At 33.6% G+C, this 22005-nt stretch overlaps 4 protein-coding genes across 5 annotated transcripts; 1 reads left to right on the forward strand and 3 right to left on the reverse strand.

Moving 5' to 3' along the window:
- Window positions 1–295: 295 nt before the first annotated feature.
- On the forward strand, window positions 296–3434 carry LOC145575983 (protein VERNALIZATION 3-like). Its single transcript, XM_081633767.1, has 4 exons — window positions 296–499; window positions 724–785; window positions 1786–1826; window positions 3211–3434. Exons 1-4 carry the CDS (start codon window positions 296–298, stop codon window positions 3432–3434), a joined length of 531 nt encoding a protein of 176 aa, XP_081489893.1.
- A 785-nt stretch (window positions 3435–4219) lies between these two features.
- Window positions 4220–9609, reverse strand: LOC145574256 (acyltransferase GLAUCE-like). The gene is made up of 2 exons (XM_081632004.1): window positions 9068–9609; window positions 4220–5366 (listed from the first exon to the last, which is right to left on the reverse strand). The coding sequence occupies exons 1-2, from the start codon at window positions 9524–9526 to the stop codon at window positions 4449–4451; spliced, it is 1377 nt and encodes a 458-aa protein (XP_081488130.1). The 5' UTR covers window positions 9527–9609; the 3' UTR covers window positions 4220–4448.
- Window positions 9610–15570: 5961 nt separating this feature from the next.
- LOC145574257 (protein RETICULATA-RELATED 3, chloroplastic-like) lies at window positions 15571–17213 on the reverse strand. Its single transcript, XM_081632005.1, has one exon. The coding sequence runs from the start codon at window positions 17048–17050 to the stop codon at window positions 15992–15994; it is 1059 nt and encodes a 352-aa protein (XP_081488131.1). The 5' UTR covers window positions 17051–17213; the 3' UTR covers window positions 15571–15991.
- Window positions 17214–18267: 1054 nt separating this feature from the next.
- Window positions 18268–22005, reverse strand: LOC145575985 (uncharacterized). 2 transcript variants are annotated; one of them, XM_081633769.1, is made up of 3 exons: window positions 21848–22005; window positions 21051–21515; window positions 18268–18941 (listed from the first exon to the last, which is right to left on the reverse strand). In XM_081633769.1, the coding sequence occupies exons 2-3, from the start codon at window positions 21503–21505 to the stop codon at window positions 18674–18676; spliced, it is 723 nt and encodes a 240-aa protein (XP_081489895.1). In that variant the 5' UTR covers window positions 21506–21515; window positions 21848–22005; the 3' UTR covers window positions 18268–18673. The 2 variants fall into 2 exon arrangements, with proteins under 2 accessions (XP_081489895.1, XP_081489894.1); XM_081633768.1 differs by having other exon boundaries at window positions 21051–21547; window positions 21848–22001.

Raw genomic sequence — 22005 nt, forward strand, 5'->3', positions numbered from 1 at the left:
ATTTTTAATTTTTTTGGTAGGCAAATAACTGGAAATAAAGAAATTATGCTTAAAACATATAATGAAGATATAGTTGCTACTGATGCAACATGAGATGCGATGATAGATGATGGGAACCTGCGTTGAGGACTCAGTATATAAGTACTCACTGGCATAACTTCATCTTTGCAAGTTCTTAGCAACCCAACACTTCTTGGCCTTTTTCTTATAGTAGGAGTCAGCTGGATATATATATATATATATACACACATAGCGTAAGTTGTAGAAACAGAGAGATCGAAATCCATTCCCTATCATGCCTAGAGCACCACCAAGAGATCCTCTAATAGTCGGCCGAGTTATCGGCGACGTCTTGGATCCCTTCAATAGGACTGTTGATCTCAGGGTAAGCTATAACAATAGAGATGTTAATAATGGATGTGAATTCAGGCCCTCTCAGGTTGTTAATCAACCAAGAGTTGAGATTGGAGGTGATGACCTTAGGACTTTTTACACCTTGGTAAGTCCCTTAGCTGACCTAATAATGAAAATACAAAGAATAAAAATCCATTGTAAATAAAGTTAATATTACATCGTCTTCTTTCTTTCAGCCCTTTCCTTCATCATTTCCAAACAATTGTCATGTTTTTAATTACATGAATTTTTTTTATTTAATGAATCTTCTCATTCGTATGAAGGAAAATTTGATAGTGGTTTCTTTTCTAAATGCGTTAATTTCTGTAGGTTATGGTGGACCCCGATGCTCCTAGCCCAAGTAATCCAAACCTGAGGGAGTACTTGCACTGGTGAGTACACTCCTTTCATGTTTAACCCCTTTTTTTTTTTTTTTTTTTTTTCACTTTTGCATTGTAAAATTTACCGTTCTTTTTCTCAACCCTCTTCTCCTAGTACGAGTACTTTTGTTGATTTGGAAACGTAAAATACTGCAGTTTTCTATATTAATTACTTGTCTGGTGGGGTAGGAAGAGAAGAAATGCGGGGAGGGTGGGGAAGGTGTTTGCCTCTCCATGCTCGGATTTTCTGATACAAAGCATTCCTAGTATATCATTATAATTGTTTCTCTTACAAACCTTGATTTCATTTCAAAATCTATCATTTTTCTTAAAGGATATGGACCATGGACGTGAGAGAGTATCATATATGATTGGAGTTTATCAAATATGGAGTTTGAGTGTTATAACTCGCAAACATAAATGAATATGAAACTATCTATGATTTAGTTGTTTGGTAATGAATTAATAACGACAAAAGTTATTATCCTCTTAACTATTCTCACTTGATTGATCGATTATTCTTAGGACATTGGAAGATTAGGAACCTTGAGATTATTTGCTTGGCTCTAGCATACTAGGAATTATATATATATATATATATATATATATATATTTTTGACGGGTACTAGGAATTATATTTAACAAAGGCATTCATAAAAGAAGTGAAAATTTAAAATGTAAGGTATATTGAAAGACTGTAGTAGCCTTATATCACAAGATGACGTCATCAAGTACATATCATGTACGTACCCACCTCTCCTTTCCTGGCACTTATTTTTCGCTTTTCCTACAAATGATTCTGAAATCAATTAAATGAATGGCTTTTAGTTTTTATTTTTAAGTTTTTATTTTATTATTATGTACTGTATTTTTTTTTACAGCCATAGTTATTTTTTCAACCCCTTTTTTTATTAAAAATTCTGCTTTAGCTGCACATACTCTATACACCAATCTTGTTTATTGCCTAACTGGATTTTTTTTTTTTTTTTTTTTTTTTTTTTTGGTAAAAAAGGTTGGTGACTGATATTCCTGGGTCCACAGGTGCATCCTTTGGTGAGTTTTCCTTATCATTAATCAAAATCCAAGCATCGGATGTTCCTATTTGAATATTTGTTTGATGTAGTTTTTAGGCACTATAGCTAGGAAGTTCTGTTTAGTATTAAGGCCTCTACATACTGCATGAACATGTGTTTTACTTTTTTGTGGTGCTGTGTTGATTGCTCATTGACTCCCCGGAGAGTACTGTTGTTTTTACTAGCTTAGACTCTTCGATTTACCTTAAGTGCTTTTTATTTTTTGAACAGATTTACCTCAAGTACTTGATACAATGAGGAAATGTGACTCTTATTAATTTTTTGACAAAATAGTCGAGTTTGACTCTTAGTACATTACATGTTACTATGTTAGTAATCGAATTTGAGTAGTACAGCCGTAGATGCCACAAAATTCATCGATGTATTATGTGATATCTGGCATGGTGTGCTGATCATGTGGGATAAAAGGTGCGAGAGGATGGTGGAGGGGAAAAAAACAGTAAAAGGTAGTTAATTTAGGTGGGTGTGGGAGCTTATTACATGGGAGGAAGTTGAGGCCTTGGAGGTTTATTCCTTGTAAGAAAAGACCACACAAATGAAAAAAGAGTAATTTCTTTCTTTGTTGAGCCAAACATCTGAAATTCATTAAGCATCCTTTGCTGCTTTATTTTTAAATTTCCCATTCTCCTTTTCACCTTTTGTGTACTTAAATGCTCACCACGAATAGCATTTGCTTTTGTTTGCTCCTCCTTAAGGTTCGTTTTCGACTGCCTTAGTAATCTTAAGGGAGTTGCTATTTGATCATGAGGTTCTTTTTAAGCTTAGCTTGAATTGTAGTGTATATTGGTGAAAGGTAGATCTGTGAAGAAAGAGTGAAGATTGCAAAGCTACGTGTGACCTAATAATTTGTACTCTGTCTCTTAATGAACTCAATTCTGGTTTGTGTAAGAAAGTTTTGTTGGTACTATGATCATGTCAAAGAGAATTCTGCTTTCCAAAGTGACAAAATATATGATTAGAATATTTGAATCTAGAATATTTATTAAAGGTCAGAAAATAAGATTAAAGTTGATCTTGGTACTATGATCATGTCAATCATCATCCCTCATTTCATAGCAATAAGTACAATTTTAAGAATAATATTTGTAGATGAGAGAATAGAGCATTGATTCATATTGTAAAAAGTTACTTCAGAACAATTCAAATTTTTAGCCTTTACCAATTCAGTGCTCTTGTTGTCATATTTTCATCTTATTTTCCTAATTATGTACATATAAGTAAAAATAATTTAGTTTAACAGATTAGCATTCTTTACTTTGTTTATATAAAAGGTAACATTGATGTTGGTCTTAAAGTTTTCTCACGATTTCTACTCTCTGAATATGACATTATTTTTTGTTTAGGCCAAGAGATGGTTTGCTATGAGAACCCCAGACCAGCAGTGGGAATACATCGATTCATCTTTGTGTTGTTTCGACAACTCGGAAGGCAAACTGTGTATCCTCCTGGGTGGCGCCAAAACTTCAACACTAGAGACTTTGCTGAAGTCTACAACCTCGGCTTGCCCGTTGCCTCCGTCTATTTCAATTGCCAGAGGGAGGGAGGCTCTGGTGGAAGAAGGTTGTAATTTATCTACACTCCCTCTATAGTGAAGTGATCACTGGACATGATCGACTGCACTTCTTAACATTCTGCCTAATAATATTGATAATAATGAGGAGAATCTCTCAACAATTGCAGCACCTTTCTAAAATACAAGTACCTTATACAAACAACCTTCTTTTAAGACATTTTTGTTAGAATAATAAAGTAATACTAATAACTAATAATTAAACCCTTGATCATCATACGGCGGTAAGTTAAATATTAAAATTAGTTATTATTCCCGTATTTCTCTAAAAGAAATGTCTTTATAAAGATAGGTATTTACATAAGTTTATAAGGTATTTATTTTAAAAAGTAATCTGTTACAAATTAGTTAATGTGTACTAGTTTTTTCTTTTTCGCCTAGAGTTGTGCCCCTCTCCCTCTCCCTTGTCATTGTTGTTTTTCTTTTTTTTTTTTTTTTTTTATTTTTTTTTTTTTTTTAGGTATTGTAAAATTTCAGGGGTGCCTAAATAATGTAATGTTTTCTTTGGTCTTCTCACTGTTGTGAATGAATTACTTGCTTTATTGTTAATAACACTTAAAATTGTGCTACATATATTTCGGAGTTGGATCAAGGTGCAGCCCATTTACATTTTACAATTAGTCTGAGCCCACCTTTTAAAACCGGACCCAAAAGCCCATTAGATTTGGACAGTGCAGCATGCTTTTACAGAATGTTGTACCCATATTATTTAGTTCAATTTTTCAAGTGTATGAAAAAAAAAATAATAATAAACATCAAGATTTAATCTACATATAATATAATTACTAATAAAGGAAAACACTCTAATATCATCATGAAATACATAATAATTAGTACATGGATACAATCACACTAAATTTAACATTTTAGCAAATCCTAATAGTCATGAAAACCTTAAAAACTAAACGTATCATACACCATTACAGTACATGCTCGGTAGGACATCTATTCATACCAAACTTACACGCAAATACATACTTGGTAGTATTTTATATTAATACAAGTAACAAACTAAGAAGATAGGAACTTGTAGAAAAGAGATTGAAATTTGGCCATCTCTTTGTGTGGAAGAGCAACCAAAACATTGACCCCAGCATTGGATTCATTAATATCAGGAAACAACAGTATGATGTCCTTCCTATGATACACCAAAGGGCAACAATACTTTGGTTTTCCCCAAGGATACTCCACTTGATTAAACCCTAGTCTCCACCATGAAGACATCAAGAACTCTCCATTAGGAAACCCTTTGTATAACTCACCCCAATCTATGGCTGATCGCGCATACTCATCGTTCATCCTTGTTGCTCCTTCTGTCACCAAATCCACTAGCTCCGAGAGTGGAGCTTCCTCTAATTTCTTGCAATCAGCCATTGCATACGCGGTTAATACTGCATTACCGGCGAATGAGGTTGGTAAAGGAGGGTTTAGCTTTGCCCTAATATCAACTGCAAATAGCATGGTTGATGACCTTTCTGATAAGTTGTTTTCATCATTTTCACTATTAGATAAGGCCTTGCATCTCCAAACTAGAGCTGAAATCACGTTGAATCCCGTTATTTTACCCTTTCCATTGGTGGGCCCTGCCTTCACCTTGGCCTTAAGGTCAAATATGTCTTTTTCCGAAAGGCTAAATATCTTAAAGTTTAAGTCTTGAGGGGTGGTATCGAAGATAGTAGGGTTTTGCTCACCTTCACCCTCTTGGCCAATTGGGATCTTAAGCTTAAGGAGCTCGGGATGTGGGAATGTGACACGTGGCGGATCACGAGCCGCGAGCAACTCACGTTCATTGCATGGTACAATTGGTAAAGGCTTGTCATCTGCTAAGGCTGCTAAATTTTGTAACAAGTATTTGATGCTTGTACCATCAAATATTGCATGGTTGGTTTGGAGACCCATTGCAAACCCACCACATTTAAACGCCGTCATCTACAGAAAAAAATAGTTGTTATGCCATTACTAAGAGGATAATTACATCATACATTCACATCAAAGAATTGACAAATTTAGTAACACTCTAGACAACTAATTAAAAGAAAGGGAGAAATATTGTGTACAACTAACTACTAGCTAGAAACAGTTTAAATGTCATTTTCATATCATTACCAAGGTTAAATGTCACTTAATACACAAATTATAACAATAATGTGACTTAACTTCATAACTTCTTCCTATAATTTACTAGGGAGTACCTCCGTTTCACAATAGATACACTATAATGATTGACTTTTTTCCATTTAATTAAAAGTGTATTCAAAGTTAGTAAATTAAATAAATAATCTAAAAATTCAAAATGTTATATCTATTGTGAAACCGATGTAGTATGTTGACAACATTGAAACCAAGCTATAAATTATTATTCAACGCTAAAAATTTCGAATTACAGATGAAAATGTCTCAAATCCATGTTAAAAACTTTTGTACTAGTTTTGTGTTGACAACTTTTGAGATTGGACTTTAATCTCACTAATTTTACAAATTAAAATTTATTGAATTATAATCCGAATATACTCCGTATCATCTTTACTCTTTAGTCATAATATTGAGTATCTACTAATCATAGATTTTTAATGTAGCAATGTATATGCTATATGAACCAAAAAAGGAAAAAAAAAAGTGTGATTGAGCCACATACTAATAATGTCTTATACCAACCTTTAATCTCTTTTTATCTTGACACAACATAAGAGTTGGTGTAAAGCATATTCTCGTACTTTCATGTGAATTTCGTACAAAAAAAGATGGTGATCATGGAAAGAGAATGATGATATATAGAGGAAATTTTTTTTTGACGGAATATATATTGGAAATTAAAGTCACATGGTTTTTATGAAAATCATCAAAGCAATATAATGGAACCAACAATAACCAATGAAATTTACCTCAACATATAGGTAAACTACACATTTAAATATATTTAATGTGATGATATAATTTCTTTGCCTTACTTATAGCTATCACGGTTCCTAAATAAATAATACGAGTAATAATTTTGTTATTCAATTTATATAACATTGGTTTAGAAAGTCGTTTATTTTTAAATTAGCTAAATATTTTATATAAAATTGTAGTTAAAAACACCGTTGTAAATAGAGTTAATGTGTTGAAAATTAAAAAGGGTAAAACTCTGTATAAATTATTCGTACAAATCATACTTGACTACGAGTACATTGGTAAACTAGACACATGAATACATGATAAAGTTATAAATTATGAGTACAAACGTTTCTAACTTTGAAAAGGGTAATACTCCATACTCTTATCTCACAGTCATGACTCATGAGATTATAGAATTATATTTCATTCATTAGGGGCTCTATAAGATGCGGTGGAAATTTTCTTACCCATCCTTTCCACCACTCTTAAGGAGTCTTGCGAGGTTTATTATATTCTTGGTAAGACTTTCTCCTTACTTTAATCTCCGCAATGCAGTACAATATAAAAGTAATGGTGTTAAAGTTATTGAGTACCATCCCTTAATTAATGTAAATGGTCTTAAAACATAGTCTCTGTGCTACTAGTACAATATATAAGTACATAATAAAACGATTGATAGACTATTGCGTAAGGCAGGTGTAAACAGTAAACACTGCCAATGACAGGTAAAAAGCAACGAGCTTTAAATCCTTCAACTGTCTAGCTTTGTATCATTAATAGAAATTGAATTTTTCTCCCTTCATAAATGTGTTTATGTACAAAACTTTTAAGTCAAAATAAATAAATGGTACAGCATGAATTATGAAAGCTAAGTTATAACTTGGTCTTATCTGGATATATAATTTGATTAAAATTCGTAACAATGACATACCTTGGCGTTTAAAAGTTACAGTACTTGCATTTTTTTTTTTTTTTGACCCGATAAAAATCACACAACATATTAAAGTAAGTACGTAAACAGTGTATAGTATAGGCACAAAAGTATGGGTAATACTGAAAATTTGGAGTTTGATCCGAGAAGCTATTCCCTACGTTTTTAAATACTTGATTCTCTGCATTCGCGAAGTTTTAGGAGAAATTAAAGAAAATAATAAAATATAGAGCTAATTGGGTAAATGGAAAAATAAAAAATTGTAAAAAGTAAAAATAATTGAGAGAATTGGAAGAGAGAATATGAAATTAATAAAATACTCCGCATGATTTATGTTGGGCCTACTAGTTTAGAGAAATGAATTAAGGGTCTGTTCACATAAATTAAACTGAATATTTTATGAGAGAAGGAAATTAGAAGCTGAATTGAATTGAACTGAACTGATTGGATCTGAATTGAACTGAACTAAAATTAAGCTGAAGTGAACAGGCCTTAAATATTATAAAATCTTTCTAAATAAGAAAGTGAAGCAAGTATTTAAAAACGATCGAAAATGAAAAGTGAAACAAATATTTAAATACAGAGGGAGTAAATGCCAACTTTTAAAGATGATAGAGGTCGTGTTATGACAAGTTAGGAATAACATTAAATAAGTTCAATAATAAGCTGAAAATCTTAGGTTGCTTTCATTAAATGGAACTCGAATTACATTCAAACTGAGTTGATTGAACTACAAGGGCCTGTTCTCATTGATTGAAATGAGCTGAATTGAACCGAACTTATTAGAGCTGAACTGAACTGAAATGAAATGAATATTTTATAATAGAAGGAAATCAGGAGCTGAACGGAACTGAACTTATTAGAACTGATCTAAACTGAAAATAATTTGATGAGAACAGGGCCCAACTCTTTCATGATTGATTTATATGAAGTATATCTTGTAAAAAAAAAAATGTACTACGATTCTACGAAGTATAGTATATATTATTTCCTATTAATCCTATACATATACGAAGTACTTCGCATATTAGTACTCGTATTTTAATTTTTGTTTTTAATTAACATATAGAGTGTTTATAAAAAAATAAAAAAATATTGTACTTAGTATAATGCAAATGAAATTTATCTCTTGAAAATGAAGTGTAGTATAAAACTATAAATTGATATATTTATAGAAATTGCAATATTGTCAAATTTGGCATAATCTACCTTACGACAAAATACAAATATACACACTAAAATACTTTTTGGTTTTCCTCTAAAAAAAATACATTTATACATTATTGGTTGAAAATTTGAAATTATGACCACTGATTTTTACTAATATGTTATAAGATGGTAAAAATTTTGATATTAAATTAAAAACGTATGATATAATTTTATTTTTCAGCAATGAGAAAAAAAAAATGACAATATTGTTAAATAGATTTGATATTTAATCTGTCGTTCAACGAGTACTGTATTTCATTACTTATGACTTACTTCAAAGTACACAATTACTAGCTTATCATGCTTTTGGACATGAAGTTTTAAGGATTAGTAGAAACTAGATCTATCACTCAAGACCAAACTATCTTAACTAATTTATATTTTAAATTTGTGCTAATCTCAAACTTAATCTAAATGATTTTAAAAATCAAGTCAACCTATATAGGCTAAATCTACCAAAAACAAACTTCAATTCACACATCAATTAACTTTTAAAATAACATTTAAATTTTTTTTTTTTAAAATAAAAGTCATCGGACTTAACAAAAAAAAAAAAAGTACATAATAGTAAGTCATACGACATTTACAAAAGAAAATACGTAACATAACGTACCTGAACAATACAAAGAGGGTGACCGTCCGCCCCCAAGGTAGCATCGAGTTCCTTTGTTAAAAGTTCCTCAAAAGCAGGATTAGGGTAAACCAAATCACCAAGTTCATCCAATGTATACTCACAACTAGCTACCACAAACCCAATCCCTGCATTCTTGCAATCAATTTCAATTCGACCGGTCTCGGTGTTAACCTTAATCCTTCCCGGTAAGAAATAATATGGGACTAACAACTTTTGTAACGTGTTCTTAAGCTTTTCAAACACAATTTTTGGAGGGAATTCAGGGTTTGGATTGAAGAAATGTATGGTTTGAACATCAAAGTTTAGGACTTGATCAATGTTGGATAAAAACATGGTTTTTTGTTCATTTTCTTGGGGTGAATAAATTAAACATGAATCTTGGATGGTGACTTTAAGGTGTTGAGGTAATCGTGGAGGAGCTTGGTATAGGGTTCCCATAATAGTAGCAAATTAAAGTATGTTTTTTTTTCCTTCAGGTTTTTGTTGTTGTTTTGATGTGTTATATTTTTCTACTTCAAGAGTGTGTAAGTGTTGATATATATAGACGTAAAGTAGATAGGAAAATCATGAAAATTCTTGAAGCAAATTAATGTGCGAGCTGTTTTGTACTGGTCAAGAATGGACTTTTCACTGTCAAAACTCTCTTACAAATTAATGTTACAAACTTAAGCTATAAAAAAATATACTTGGTAACTTGGTATTAGCTTTGACCCTGTTTTAATATAAAAAATTAAAAATAAAATAAATAATTAAAAAAAAAAAAAAAAAAGCTTTGGAATAAGAATGTATAAATATATTTCTTCATATTGCATAAAAGATTATAGATTAGGGTTAAGGTCTATCTTTAAGAGATACTTTATCATTTTATCCCTCTGTCCTAAATAGTGTTGGGGTTGTTCATCCCAAATTTCACATGGAAGAAAAGGAAGAAATAAAGAACTTTCATTTAAGTAGAAGCACACTCCATAATTAATTACCATAATTAATTAGCACGAGGCTTTTTGAGAAGGTGCTAAAAGACAAATTCATGTTGGTTAGACCCAAAGCGGACAATATCATACCAATGTGGAGTTGAGTGTGCTTGCGGCCCAACAAGGTGAATGTCTCGAGCCAAACAAATAATCGATATACTTTCCTTTTCATTTGCCCCAATTAGTTTGATTTCACTTTGTATTTTTGGCAAGAACACCAATTTTTGAATACTTCTCTATTCTCACTATTACAAATTAGGGCGTTGTATGACTTTATATTAATAAATTTTTTCAAAAAAAAAAATCGAAGTATTAGGGACCTATACATTCTCTAATCCAATTTTTGAAAAATATCACACTACCTCTCATCATGTCTACCTTTTTATAAAATATACTTCATAATTGATAATTAACCACCTAATTATATACTTTGAGCTTAGATAAGGAGACATGCTAGATTGAGAATTTGAGATAAATAAAGTAATTGATAATTAAAGATATTACTCTACAATAGTCAAAATTTAACGTTTAATTAATACTTATATTAAAGGTCAAGATAGATTATTATCACACGTAAAAGTCAAAATACTCCAAATATTTTTGAAACTTATAAAAATACAATTCTATGGTCATAGCCATCATACTCATGAATCATGAACCAAGCTTATTTGGTGTAGCTTAGTTAGACGGGTTCACCTTGTAAGCTTGTTTCCCTACCCCCAACCCTCCGAGTTTCAAGTATTTAGCCCGTAAATATTAAATTAGTGATCAAGATATGATCAATCTCATTTTCAATCCTTTACCTTAAAATAAAAACTCATAAATCATGATAGCGACGGAGATCCATAAACTCACTTTATTATAACTCTTTAGTATAAGTAGTTACGTACTAGCTAAGTAGGTGGGTAGTAGTGGAGACTTAAAGAAGGACATAAATGTCTTCACTCCAATTAATCACTTAGGTTATTGTCCGGGAGCTTATAGCCATTGTTTCATCATGATGACCCAGATTTATGATAATGTACGTTAGGCTATATTTTTTCCTGAAAGGAAATTGAAATTATAGATTTAAGGCTATATAAAAAATAAATAAATATGAATTATACTTCTACTTCCTGTTTATGATAATGTATAATTAATGTACGTCAGATCAGATTATGATTTTTTCCGAAAAGAAAATTGAAATTTTAGTCTTTAAGGCTATATGAACAATAATTTATTTTATTTTTTTTAAATGGAAACAATAAATATATTCATTACACTACTCTTCTTTTTCTTCCTCTTATTATTATTATTATTATTATTATTATTATTATTATTATTACTACTACTACTAATTCGTATTATTAGTAGTAGTATTTCGTGTTCATTTGTCTCAAATTAAAACCACATAAAAACAATACTCAAAATTTTAAATGTAAAATCACTAGTATTTAATTTGTCAAATTATGATATTTAGAAGCAATTTTATTTCAACTAGGTTATTGGTATAGACACTCCTTCCGCCTCTTTAAGATAGTTCAATGTACTTTTTTAGGGTATTTTTTTTTTTTAGACAGCGGTTACAATGGGAAAACAACAAACTAAGCTAGAGAGGATTTACCAACTTATGTGAACTTTGCCAATCAAGTCTTAAATAAAATTTATCGAGATACAATCATATAAGAAAATCATTAAAGGATAGAGGGAGTGTACTGTGTAACTGATAAGCTATTCCAATACTACATTCTAAATCTAAATAAACACGACCATGTACATACCTCATATGTAAATATGCAATCAAGTTGTAACATTAAATTCATGAAATCGATCGATTGGATCCTTATGATGACATTCATCTAATTCATCTAAAAAAAAAAAAAAAAAACATTCCTCAATCAAACCCTAGTAGTAGTATTGGATCTAACCTACTAAATTAAATTTAATGCTTTGGGTCAAAGCCCCTTTTGACCATACCATGTTGATCTTCTCTTATACTGTACAATTGATCTATTTTGGCATATGCAAAAATTAGCTGACTTTCCATGCTTTAAGATGGTTGGTGAGTTTTATTTATTTATTTATTTATTTATTTATTTATTATTATTATTATTATTATTATTATTATTATTATTATTATCTACAATGGTCACAAAAGGACTAGCCCCCAGATAACCTGCAATAACAAATGGCATGGGAGAGAGGCTAGTAAAATATATTCTATATTCATTTTTTATGAAGTGAAAAGAACAATGTCTTAAAATGGCATGGGAGAGAGGCTAAAACAAATTGTAGGAATCAGTCTATTTTGGGAGATTTTTGCAACTCTATCTACCTAACTATTGAAACTATAAATATGAATTGTCGTACACGATTCAATAAAAAATCTCTTGTTATTTATTTATAAGATTGGTGTAGAACTTTAATGGTCGAAAATGGTCTTTAAAATGTTGCCCAAAAAATTGAAATCACATGGGACTAAGTCCCCATCTTGTCTCTAAAGCCAAAGAAGGGCAGATCTTGGCCGAAAATCTTAGAGGGGTCGGGATTTAAATATTTTACCTCTTGTTTAAAACTAATCACTATACCCTAATATCTATACTTATATATTAAAAAACGTTCCTAAAACAGAATAGGTTCCACGTGTCACCTTTTTTAAGTTTGACATGTAAGCAATATGTACCATATGTCACTATAAATATGACATGTCACCTTCACAACATGTAGACTTGAACTCAAGACCAACAAGTCTTAAGTTACAAGTCTTACCATCTTAGCCATTTATTATTTTTGTTTTTTTATTCAACAAAATTATAATTAACTTAGATAAGTTAATTGGTGTTTTTATTATACTATTTGTTTCCATTATGTAATGATTGAGTTTGACAACTAAAAAATGTTTATAGCAAGATTTAAACTCAAAACCAACAAGTACAAACTAGCAACCTGGGACATCGCCCGGATAATGCACTAGTTTTATAATTAAATATAGGTTATTTAATTTCATTAACTAATTAATTACAATAATTTAAGGGGGATCTGGCCCCTAATGACCCCGGTGGAAGGTCCGGCAGCCATCTTAGCAACAACCCCATTAATTAGAATGAGAAAAGTGAGACAAATGGTTGGTGAAGACCAAACCACATTAAGATTTTTTTTCAATTGAACTATTGTTTCAACTGAAATGAGTAACATTAATACATTATTCTTAATAACATCAATCGATTTTCCTCACAGATAAACTCGTTTACAAATTCAATATCATTATCGTCATTTATTACCGTCTAATAATTACAACGGGGCCATTGATGTTAACCATACACTTGAAGTGCTGTGATCATGGGTGTACAATTTTTCTTAAAAATTCGTTGTGAAAGTGCCCTGACAAAATCATGAAAATTTATCATGCATAGCATTAACACTCTATGCTTTGGTAAAACTCACAACAGAAGGGCTCAGCTCAGCATCAAAATCTGATTTGGGCCTGACTTATTTAATACATGGGCCAACTAACAGGGCTCCAACAGCAAGATCCATCTTTGGGCCTTACACAGTTGGCATGGGCCCAATGTGATCCACAGTAATGCTGATTGGGCCCATTGTTGTCAGATGTCAGAACATTTAACTGAAACTGACTACAATTGGCTAGATCAGGATCACTTCATTGATGGTGGTTTACTCTCAATTCTTGGAGGGGCACTGCTGCCAGGGTGGTGCCGGTGAAGTAGGATTGACAAAAACAGTTTTTTCCGTATCAAGAGTGCAATAATTAACTGCGATGCTAGGTTTCGAGTTTTTTCGGGTGTGCAAACAGTCCAATTGCAGAAGACTCGAAATTAAGTAACCTGAAACCGGAAGGAGAGCTCTAACCACTTGAGCTATCCCTCACTCTTTGCTTATAGTATTTTGAATATTAATATTTTCCCCGCTTTCAAATACTAAGGGATCATATGTTTAAGACGACTCTAATTTGCTATCGTGTGTGGTGTTTTTCCACCAAAATCAAAATTAAGAGATTAGTAATCCTTTGATGCCATGGACCTATCAAATTGAAACATGAAAACATCACACTATTGAAGTTAGGGGTGAGCAAAAAATTAGGGTACCCTGAATCGGAACCGGAACCTGTTAGGAACCGCAGGTTCCGGAACCGGAACCTGTACAAGAGGTTCCGGTTTCGGGTAGCAAATTGGAGAACCTGTTGTAACAGGTTCCGGATCAGGTTCTCAATTTTTTGGAACCGGAACCTTTAGGGTACCCTGTACCTGATAAAAATATCACTTAATTTTTTATTATACACTAATTTGTACTCAATTTTTAAATAATATATATCAAAATTGCAATTATAAAAATATATACATTAAATTTGTAAGACAACTATTATTAGTTTGTCTTATTTGCAAGTTGTAAACATTATAAATTAGTGACTAACCAGTTTTTTATTAAAAAATCTACAAAAAGTTAGTGAGTATCTTATAATACAGGGTACCCTGAATCGGAACCGGAACCTGTAGGTTCCGGTTCCGGTTCCCAATTTCTAGGAACCTGTTCAACAGGTTCCGGTTCCGGTTCCCATTTTGAGGAACCTGTTGCAACAGGTTCCGGTTCCTGGAATTTTTACAGGGTACCCTGTTATGCTCACCCCTATTGAAGTACAAGGATCTTCTTTTTTGCTAGGGGTTAAGTTGGTGCCAAGTGTGTGATTACTATTTAAGGTTTTTGAAAGAGACATAATTATTCATATACGTAATTAGATTGGTGACATTGATGGAGAGCTTGAACACAGAAAATCCAAATTGGTAGGTTAACCTAGAAAGAAAGAAAGCAGTTTTCATAAGACAAGAACAAAGCAGCATTTTCACTTCTTTCACATAAAATTGACCATTGTGACATTGTCCATCCCCATTGAGATAGCAAGAAGCATACAAACAGCAAACTACAAGAGACAACAAGAATATTATGATCATGACCGATTAGTCAATTACTAGGGAGGTTCGAACTGATCATGTGTACAAGACACCATATATTAGAGGATGCAAAAGTATACTGATCTTTGGATGAACGCGATATGAACCTCAAAAAGGAACATTTTTGTAACTTTCGATTGCAGAAGGCCCATGCCTGTCGATAACACGTTTAACTGACAAGGACATGCCTCAAGTGTTCATGTGCTGAAGACCCTGGATAACTTGGATCGATTGCTAAGTAGACACACATACATGCACACAAGAGGAAGGCAAATTATCTCAACAACTCACCATATATACTTTGGAGAACTGACAAAAAAGATTGAGTAACCATCTGATATTCTGATAGCTGTCAAACTTATCCAGTTCTGATGTCTGAATCAAATTTTGTTTCAGTCAACCATATTTAGTACAAGAAAACTGACAGATTGTTCTCAAGTGAAAATGTGAGATTGTTTGTAATTGCAGAACATTTTAGCAAAAATCCAAATAAAATAGGTTTCTATAAACCTACCACAATTGATGATTGAATGATTGATGAATTTCTCTTATAAACGAAACCATGAACTGAAAATTAGTCCTTGCAATACATTGGTATGATCGTCTGAATTACAACTTCATGAGAAGCGATACTTCCTTTGTAACCAAACGATGAACGATGATGACTACTCGGATAATATTATGATCATCTACAATAAAAACCAAAAGCGAAACAAACAGAAACCAAGCTCAGCTGATTTGTACTGGTGTACTAAATTATTGTTCAATGCTTATTCTACAAAAGAAACCTACTATAAAACTAACCAAAACCCAAGTTTATTCTCAGCACTAACAAAAAAACAACCAAATCCTCAGAGAAAGTTAAATTGTCATATGACAAAAACATTAGCAATCACTGATTATTAGTCATCTTCCTCAATTCATCCAACTGTTAATAACTGCAAAACACTTAACCAATAACACCAGATTATACCATTAATAGTCGACTAATTTGCCACCAACTTCTCTTTCTCCTTCTCCTCTCCATCATCTAAACCCGAACCCACGGCCGCGGCCGTGGGTGTCACACTCTGCGAGCCAGTCATCCGTGCCAATACAACAAAAGACATCCCACCAAGCACATTATTCAAACACCTCAGAACAACCACAGACGACTTGAAAACAACCGGCGAAGCCGCCTTCGCCAACAAAAACTCAACCCCATTCAAAGTCTGATACCTCAAGTTGCTACTCAACCCCATATGAAGCGCCCAAGTAACAGCATTCAACAGCGTAGGAGGCGCCTTATTCGGGGTTTCAAAACCCGGGTCCATTTTCTTCTTGATTGCGATCAATCCATTAGACATTGCAGTCCCGACCAATCCAGCTGCAAAACCAACCGCAGCAAAGATTGCACCCTTGTAAACGAAGGTGCCACAACGGGCCATAAGCCCGAATGACCCGGGCTCAAACATGTGACTATTCGGGCAACCCGCGAAAATCGAGGGTAACGAAGATGAAGCAGAAGCAGCAGTAGGAGCTAGAAGATACATTAGGGTAAAATTCAAAATCGATCCAACAACCAATGTTGAGAAAACGAAATCGAGTTCATTGAGACCGAAATTAGGGCGAGATGCCATATCCCCAATTACGCAAGATGTAACACCTACGAGTTCTTCCATTAATACTTTGAATGGAAATTGAGGATCGGCTAAAACCCTAGATTTCCACCCTTTGATGAAAATCCCAATCAACCCTAGATTCTCCCAAAACGACGAGTTTCCATCGTTGGACTCAGAGAACGAATCTCCGCCATCGCCGGAGTTCCAATTTCCTCCTTTCCCGCCTCCATTACCGCCGATGAAACCCGCGCCGCCGTCGCCGCCATTGGAGGCGAAGCAGAGGTGGGGGAGATTATCAGAGGAGGAGGATAATCGGAGATTGGGGGTTTGATTGAGAGGGTAAGAGAAGGAATTGGGAGAAGAAAAGCGATTGGATGAGAATTGACGAGGGGAAGAAGAAAGAGGGGAATAACGGAGTTGTGATGTTAAGGAAGACGACGCCATTGATGGAGCTTTGAGATCTATCAATGGCGGAGGCGGCGGTTGTGGTTGTTGAGAGACTGAAGGAAATGAAGAAGGAAATTGGCGATTTTTTTTAGGTGGAAAAGTTGGGTGAATGAAGACTGATTTTTGACAAGAGGGAATAAATCGAAAAAGTTGATGATTTTTATGAAATAAAAGAAAAGTAAATTGAAAAATATCAACCACGGAGTATATTTTTAATTTTGAGAGAAAGAGGAATAACCTTTTTTAAGTAACTTTTTTATATTGTAAAGTATGGAATTTCTTGGAGTTAGGTGAAGAATTGAGTAGTCTAAGTTTAATATATAGTAGAATACGAAGTAGATAGAATATACTCCCGTAACCTCGAGGTTACGAGATGGGAGTGCTACCATCAAGCCAACTCCACATCCTTACTTACTAGTAATAATTTAAATAAGTCTTATACGTGGTATTAAGTACGAGTACTAGAACTTAATTTTATAATAAATGCTTCGCGTTAATTACAAAGTGTATGCTAAATTCCTTACTAAAATGAAAAAGGTTACGATATCAATTTATGAAACAATTTCTATATTATACGAATACATTGCCTCGTACTCTGTATGAATTAATATACGTTGTAAGTATTACTAAAATGGAATTAAATTTATCAATTTATTAAGGAATGACAAGAATCGAGTTCTTGTGGCTCTCTAAATAACAACAAAACAAAAAGGCTCAAATGACATTAGCAACTTACAGTTATACACTTATACTGTATCAAATTTCCAAACAAATTGCACGATTTGTTTGATGATTTTTTTTTTTTTTTTTTTTTTTTTGGGGGGGGGGGGGGGGGTTTAGAAATGTGTATCATATATATTTGTTAAATTGAGATGTCCATTGTTTGAGATAAGCTGTTTACTAATCTACTTCGGGAAATAGATTAATGCTAACAAAGATCAAAGAGATATGTCCCATCTTATTTATCGAGTTTAGGTCTAGTAACTTGTAGCCTTGTACTCTTGTAGGTACATTACCAATTAGTCTTATAGTCTCTTCATACTTCACCTGATCTTTAGCCAAAAGGCCGAGAAAGGTTAGTCTCTTCATACTTGGAAATACAATTTCAACCAACTATTTATAAGTAGAATGTCGAGCATTAGTTTCCGTTCTGAATATACTCCTGGACTCGTAGTTGAGTATTGGGTGGGGAGCCTAAAGACCCAAGGGGCAGATTTGGGGGAGCTGTATTATACATTTATATCGTAACATTCTAATGCTCGTGACAATAATTACAAGAGTTCAAAAGTATCAAGCCTTAGCGGAGAATATGTTCTATACAGCAATTATATACAGCACCGACTGATAAAGTGATCATTTGTCATGCACTGCTCCAGATTCACTCCCCTAACAACAAAGCAAGTAACAGATCATCTCTCAGGAAAAGAACAGTAAAAGGCAGACGGGGGAGGGGGTAGGGGAAACATCATACACACTATAGATCAGCGGGAGAAGGAAACATCTGGTCTGGTGTAGCAGAGACGAGGCCCATAGTTTCATGATCGGTATATGTCAAATGTTGTGCTCCATCAACCACACTAAAATGCTGATTATATACTGATAAAATGTAGATTAGAATATTCAATTACCGCCATTCTCAATTGCAATGTTGTCTTTGTTAGTTCTTGCAATAAATCTTCTCTTAGTTTGAATCAATTGGACATACTCATTTATCACAAGATGAAACTTGGTAGCAGCCTTGTTAGACAAGGCAGCAGAAACACCACCTTTTTTCAAAGCCTGGCTGATGTGCCTCTTAGCATCCAGCGCATGTCTCTGGCAGAGAGTCGGAGTGGTAGCGCTTAATATAGCCTTATTACAAAGAAGGGAACCAATCCGCCCGCCGTCTCTGTTCAGAGCAAAAGTTAACACATTATTGACAAGATAAAAAATTAGGATAAGTACCCATTTTTGCATATAGTAAAATTTTGCACCTGAAATATTTACTTGGCCCAAAAAAAAGGCAATAGCTTCCATATGAAGCTGTAACAAAACTAAGCAGAAGGCAGCTGACTGTTGCCCACAAAAAAAAGAAAATGGCACAGTAGTTTAAACCCCAAACAAATATCAGATAGAACACCTGGTGGCTGACATTGTGCATTTTTGCAATATGCTTCAGATGCGGACTCATGAAGAAACAAGTAAAGAATGACTCCAAAACCCTACAATATCTAGCAATTTTCATGATTAGAAAGTACATCTAGAGACATTTGGCAAAACGCATTGAAACAAAGTAAAATTAGTCAACTGCACAAGCATATCTACGCCAAAGATTTTTTTTTCTTACTGGCAAAGTTGGTGAATAGAATAAATACTTGATAAATACATATTCAAATTACAAGTGTGAAGATGTCAAAAGTGGAACTTTAAAGCATGTCTTCCATGATACCTAGAAGGCTAGAATAACTCTTTCTACTACAGACGGGAAAAAAAAACACACACACACACACATAATTAGAGTTGTGTTTGAATCCTAAACCAGTCAGTGGAAATCAGCAGCAAACACCATTTAGTTGATGAGTTGAACTGAAAATTTTACTTCTACCTACATAACTGGTAGCTAGTCACGATTTCCTGGAAAACTTGGCTGATTTATAAAGGAAGAAGAATGGTTAAAACTAAAAAGGGGTCCTTTAATTTTATACAAGAGTGCATCAAAGGTTTTCACTTCTTTTCTTTGCATAGACAAACTCTCTTATTTGTATCTTTAACCAAAAGGCAAGGAAGTTGCTTTAGTACAAAGAAATGGCGCGAGGAGATTTACTTATGTACCACAGCTGAAGTGGCTATTGCATCACCCACTCCTTTGCACATTCAAATGAAGAGCCCCAATACCTTAAACTCATGGATGACTCTAATTTCCAGAAAATCTAGAAGCCATTTATTAGCATCATAACTAAATGGCCAAGAGACCCATGATTATATCATTTCCCAAAAATTAGTCAAATATGACATATACATAAGCAGCTTGTGGAATAGAAAGAAACTAGGTGAAAGAGAAAGGGTACGGAATAAAGTAACTTTTCATGATAATATTTTCTTATAATTTTAAGGGAGCTCATACAGAACGAAAAGGTGTGGTAAGAAAGCCTCCTATACTAAAATGTCACTTTCTTTCCTCCCAAAGTGGCTAAGAATTTGTTAGGATAAAAAGATAGAAGGAAATGGAAAGGGAGGGGAAAGAAAGGAGGGAGGGAAAATGAACCCCATCCTCTACTTCTACCTCTCCCTCTCCCTTCACTCTTCTTACCCTTCCCTTCTCTTCCTCAACCATCTTATTTGAACCAAGAAACTTGTTCCCCTCCCTTTCCTTTCCCTCCCTTGCTCATCACCTCCTCTTATCCAAGCAAAATGTAAATGTAAGTAAAAGGAAAGCTAATGACAATATGAGAAATACTCCCCTAAATCTTCACTTCTTCAAAACCTCTATTATAATAACTTACCAGAATTTAGAATCCTTCCAATTCCAACAAATAAAACACTAGCACCCTTTCAGTTTTTTCTATTCCCTCACATATCATTCATCATTTACCACATAATTGATTATATTAATATATTTACTAACTCAACCTCTCCTTGTTCGGTCTTCACTAGCTTTACGCACTTGTCAAAAAATAACTAGCACTATAACGCAACTACATGTGTAATCAACCCAAGAAAAACAAACAATCAACAACAAACAGCCAGAAAAATGTACAAGTAATTCCTATATTCAGAATTTACAAACGTCAGTATGTAAAAATGGTGTAGTATTAGTTTCTTCGAGGTATAGTTTCACTATATCAATTTTTTTTTATTAATGATATTAATTGTTTTGCATATACAAACTTGAAAGTCAAATGTGTGGAATATCAAAAAACAGGGGTAGTATAATCTAAATAATTCAACAATCAACCAATTATAACCATCAGTCAAAACCAAAAACCAAAAGAAGTTAACAAGAAAGAAAGAGGAAGACCTCAATTGTGGATATTTGCATTTTTTGTAGAGCACCTGCTTGCTATCGCTCATTATATGCAAGATACAGAATCGCGTTAACGCCATAGCTTTCCCTTCACACCCACTGTAAGAGCACCAACTGAAACTTCTCCCATACTCCACCCCTAATTTATCACCACTACCACCTTTTTCACTGTTACCATTACCATTGACACCATTGCCATTGATCGCATTACTAGTACCGACGCCATTATCTCTCTCCTCGGCCTCATCATCTTCTTCCCTGCAAGGGCCTTTCCCATACATCCAGTAATACTCCCGGTGTTTCCGCCTCACATCCTCCATTAACGACCAGTAATGATCCCTGTAACAATCAGCGAGTCGCCTCAGTCGACGAACTCGCCGTTTTAGTACTTCCTGCCGAGTTAAGTACCTCGAATTCGCAAGGAGCGCGTCCTCGTCGGTAGGATCCATTTCCAGAGTTCTGCCCAACAATTAAGGAATATAATCAACAGCCTGCAACACATTTTCAATCGAATTTCACTCAATTATAAAAATTAAACTCCAAAAATCACATAAAATTCTTCTCGATCATAAATATCAACATAAATTGCACAAATCAAAATTCTAGCAACAAAATCACTTGTTATAATCTTTCATAACTCCAATAATTATAAACAATCGTTCAATAATCCACCTTACAAGAACCCTAAATCGACTATACTGACAATTAATTTACGATAAACCCTAGATTATGAAATTGATATTCGATGATTAAAAAAGGAAATATAACAAAAATTAATAACAAAATCTTACCTCAGAAGAAGGTTCAATGGAAAAAGAGAAAGCTCTGAAGCTGATTCAATGGAGAAGTCAGAGCACGCGCTTCAATGGAGGAGAGAGAAAGAGGGAGAGGGTTTAACCGTTTAATGGAGTGGTTTTGGAGTGAGACACAGTAAGATGACAATTTTTTT

The sequence above is a fragment of the Chenopodium album genome, chromosome 13, assembly GCF_948465745.1.
Source record: "Chenopodium album chromosome 13, dcCheAlbu1.1, whole genome shotgun sequence".
Classification (NCBI taxonomy): domain Eukaryota; kingdom Viridiplantae; phylum Streptophyta; class Magnoliopsida; order Caryophyllales; family Amaranthaceae; genus Chenopodium; species Chenopodium album.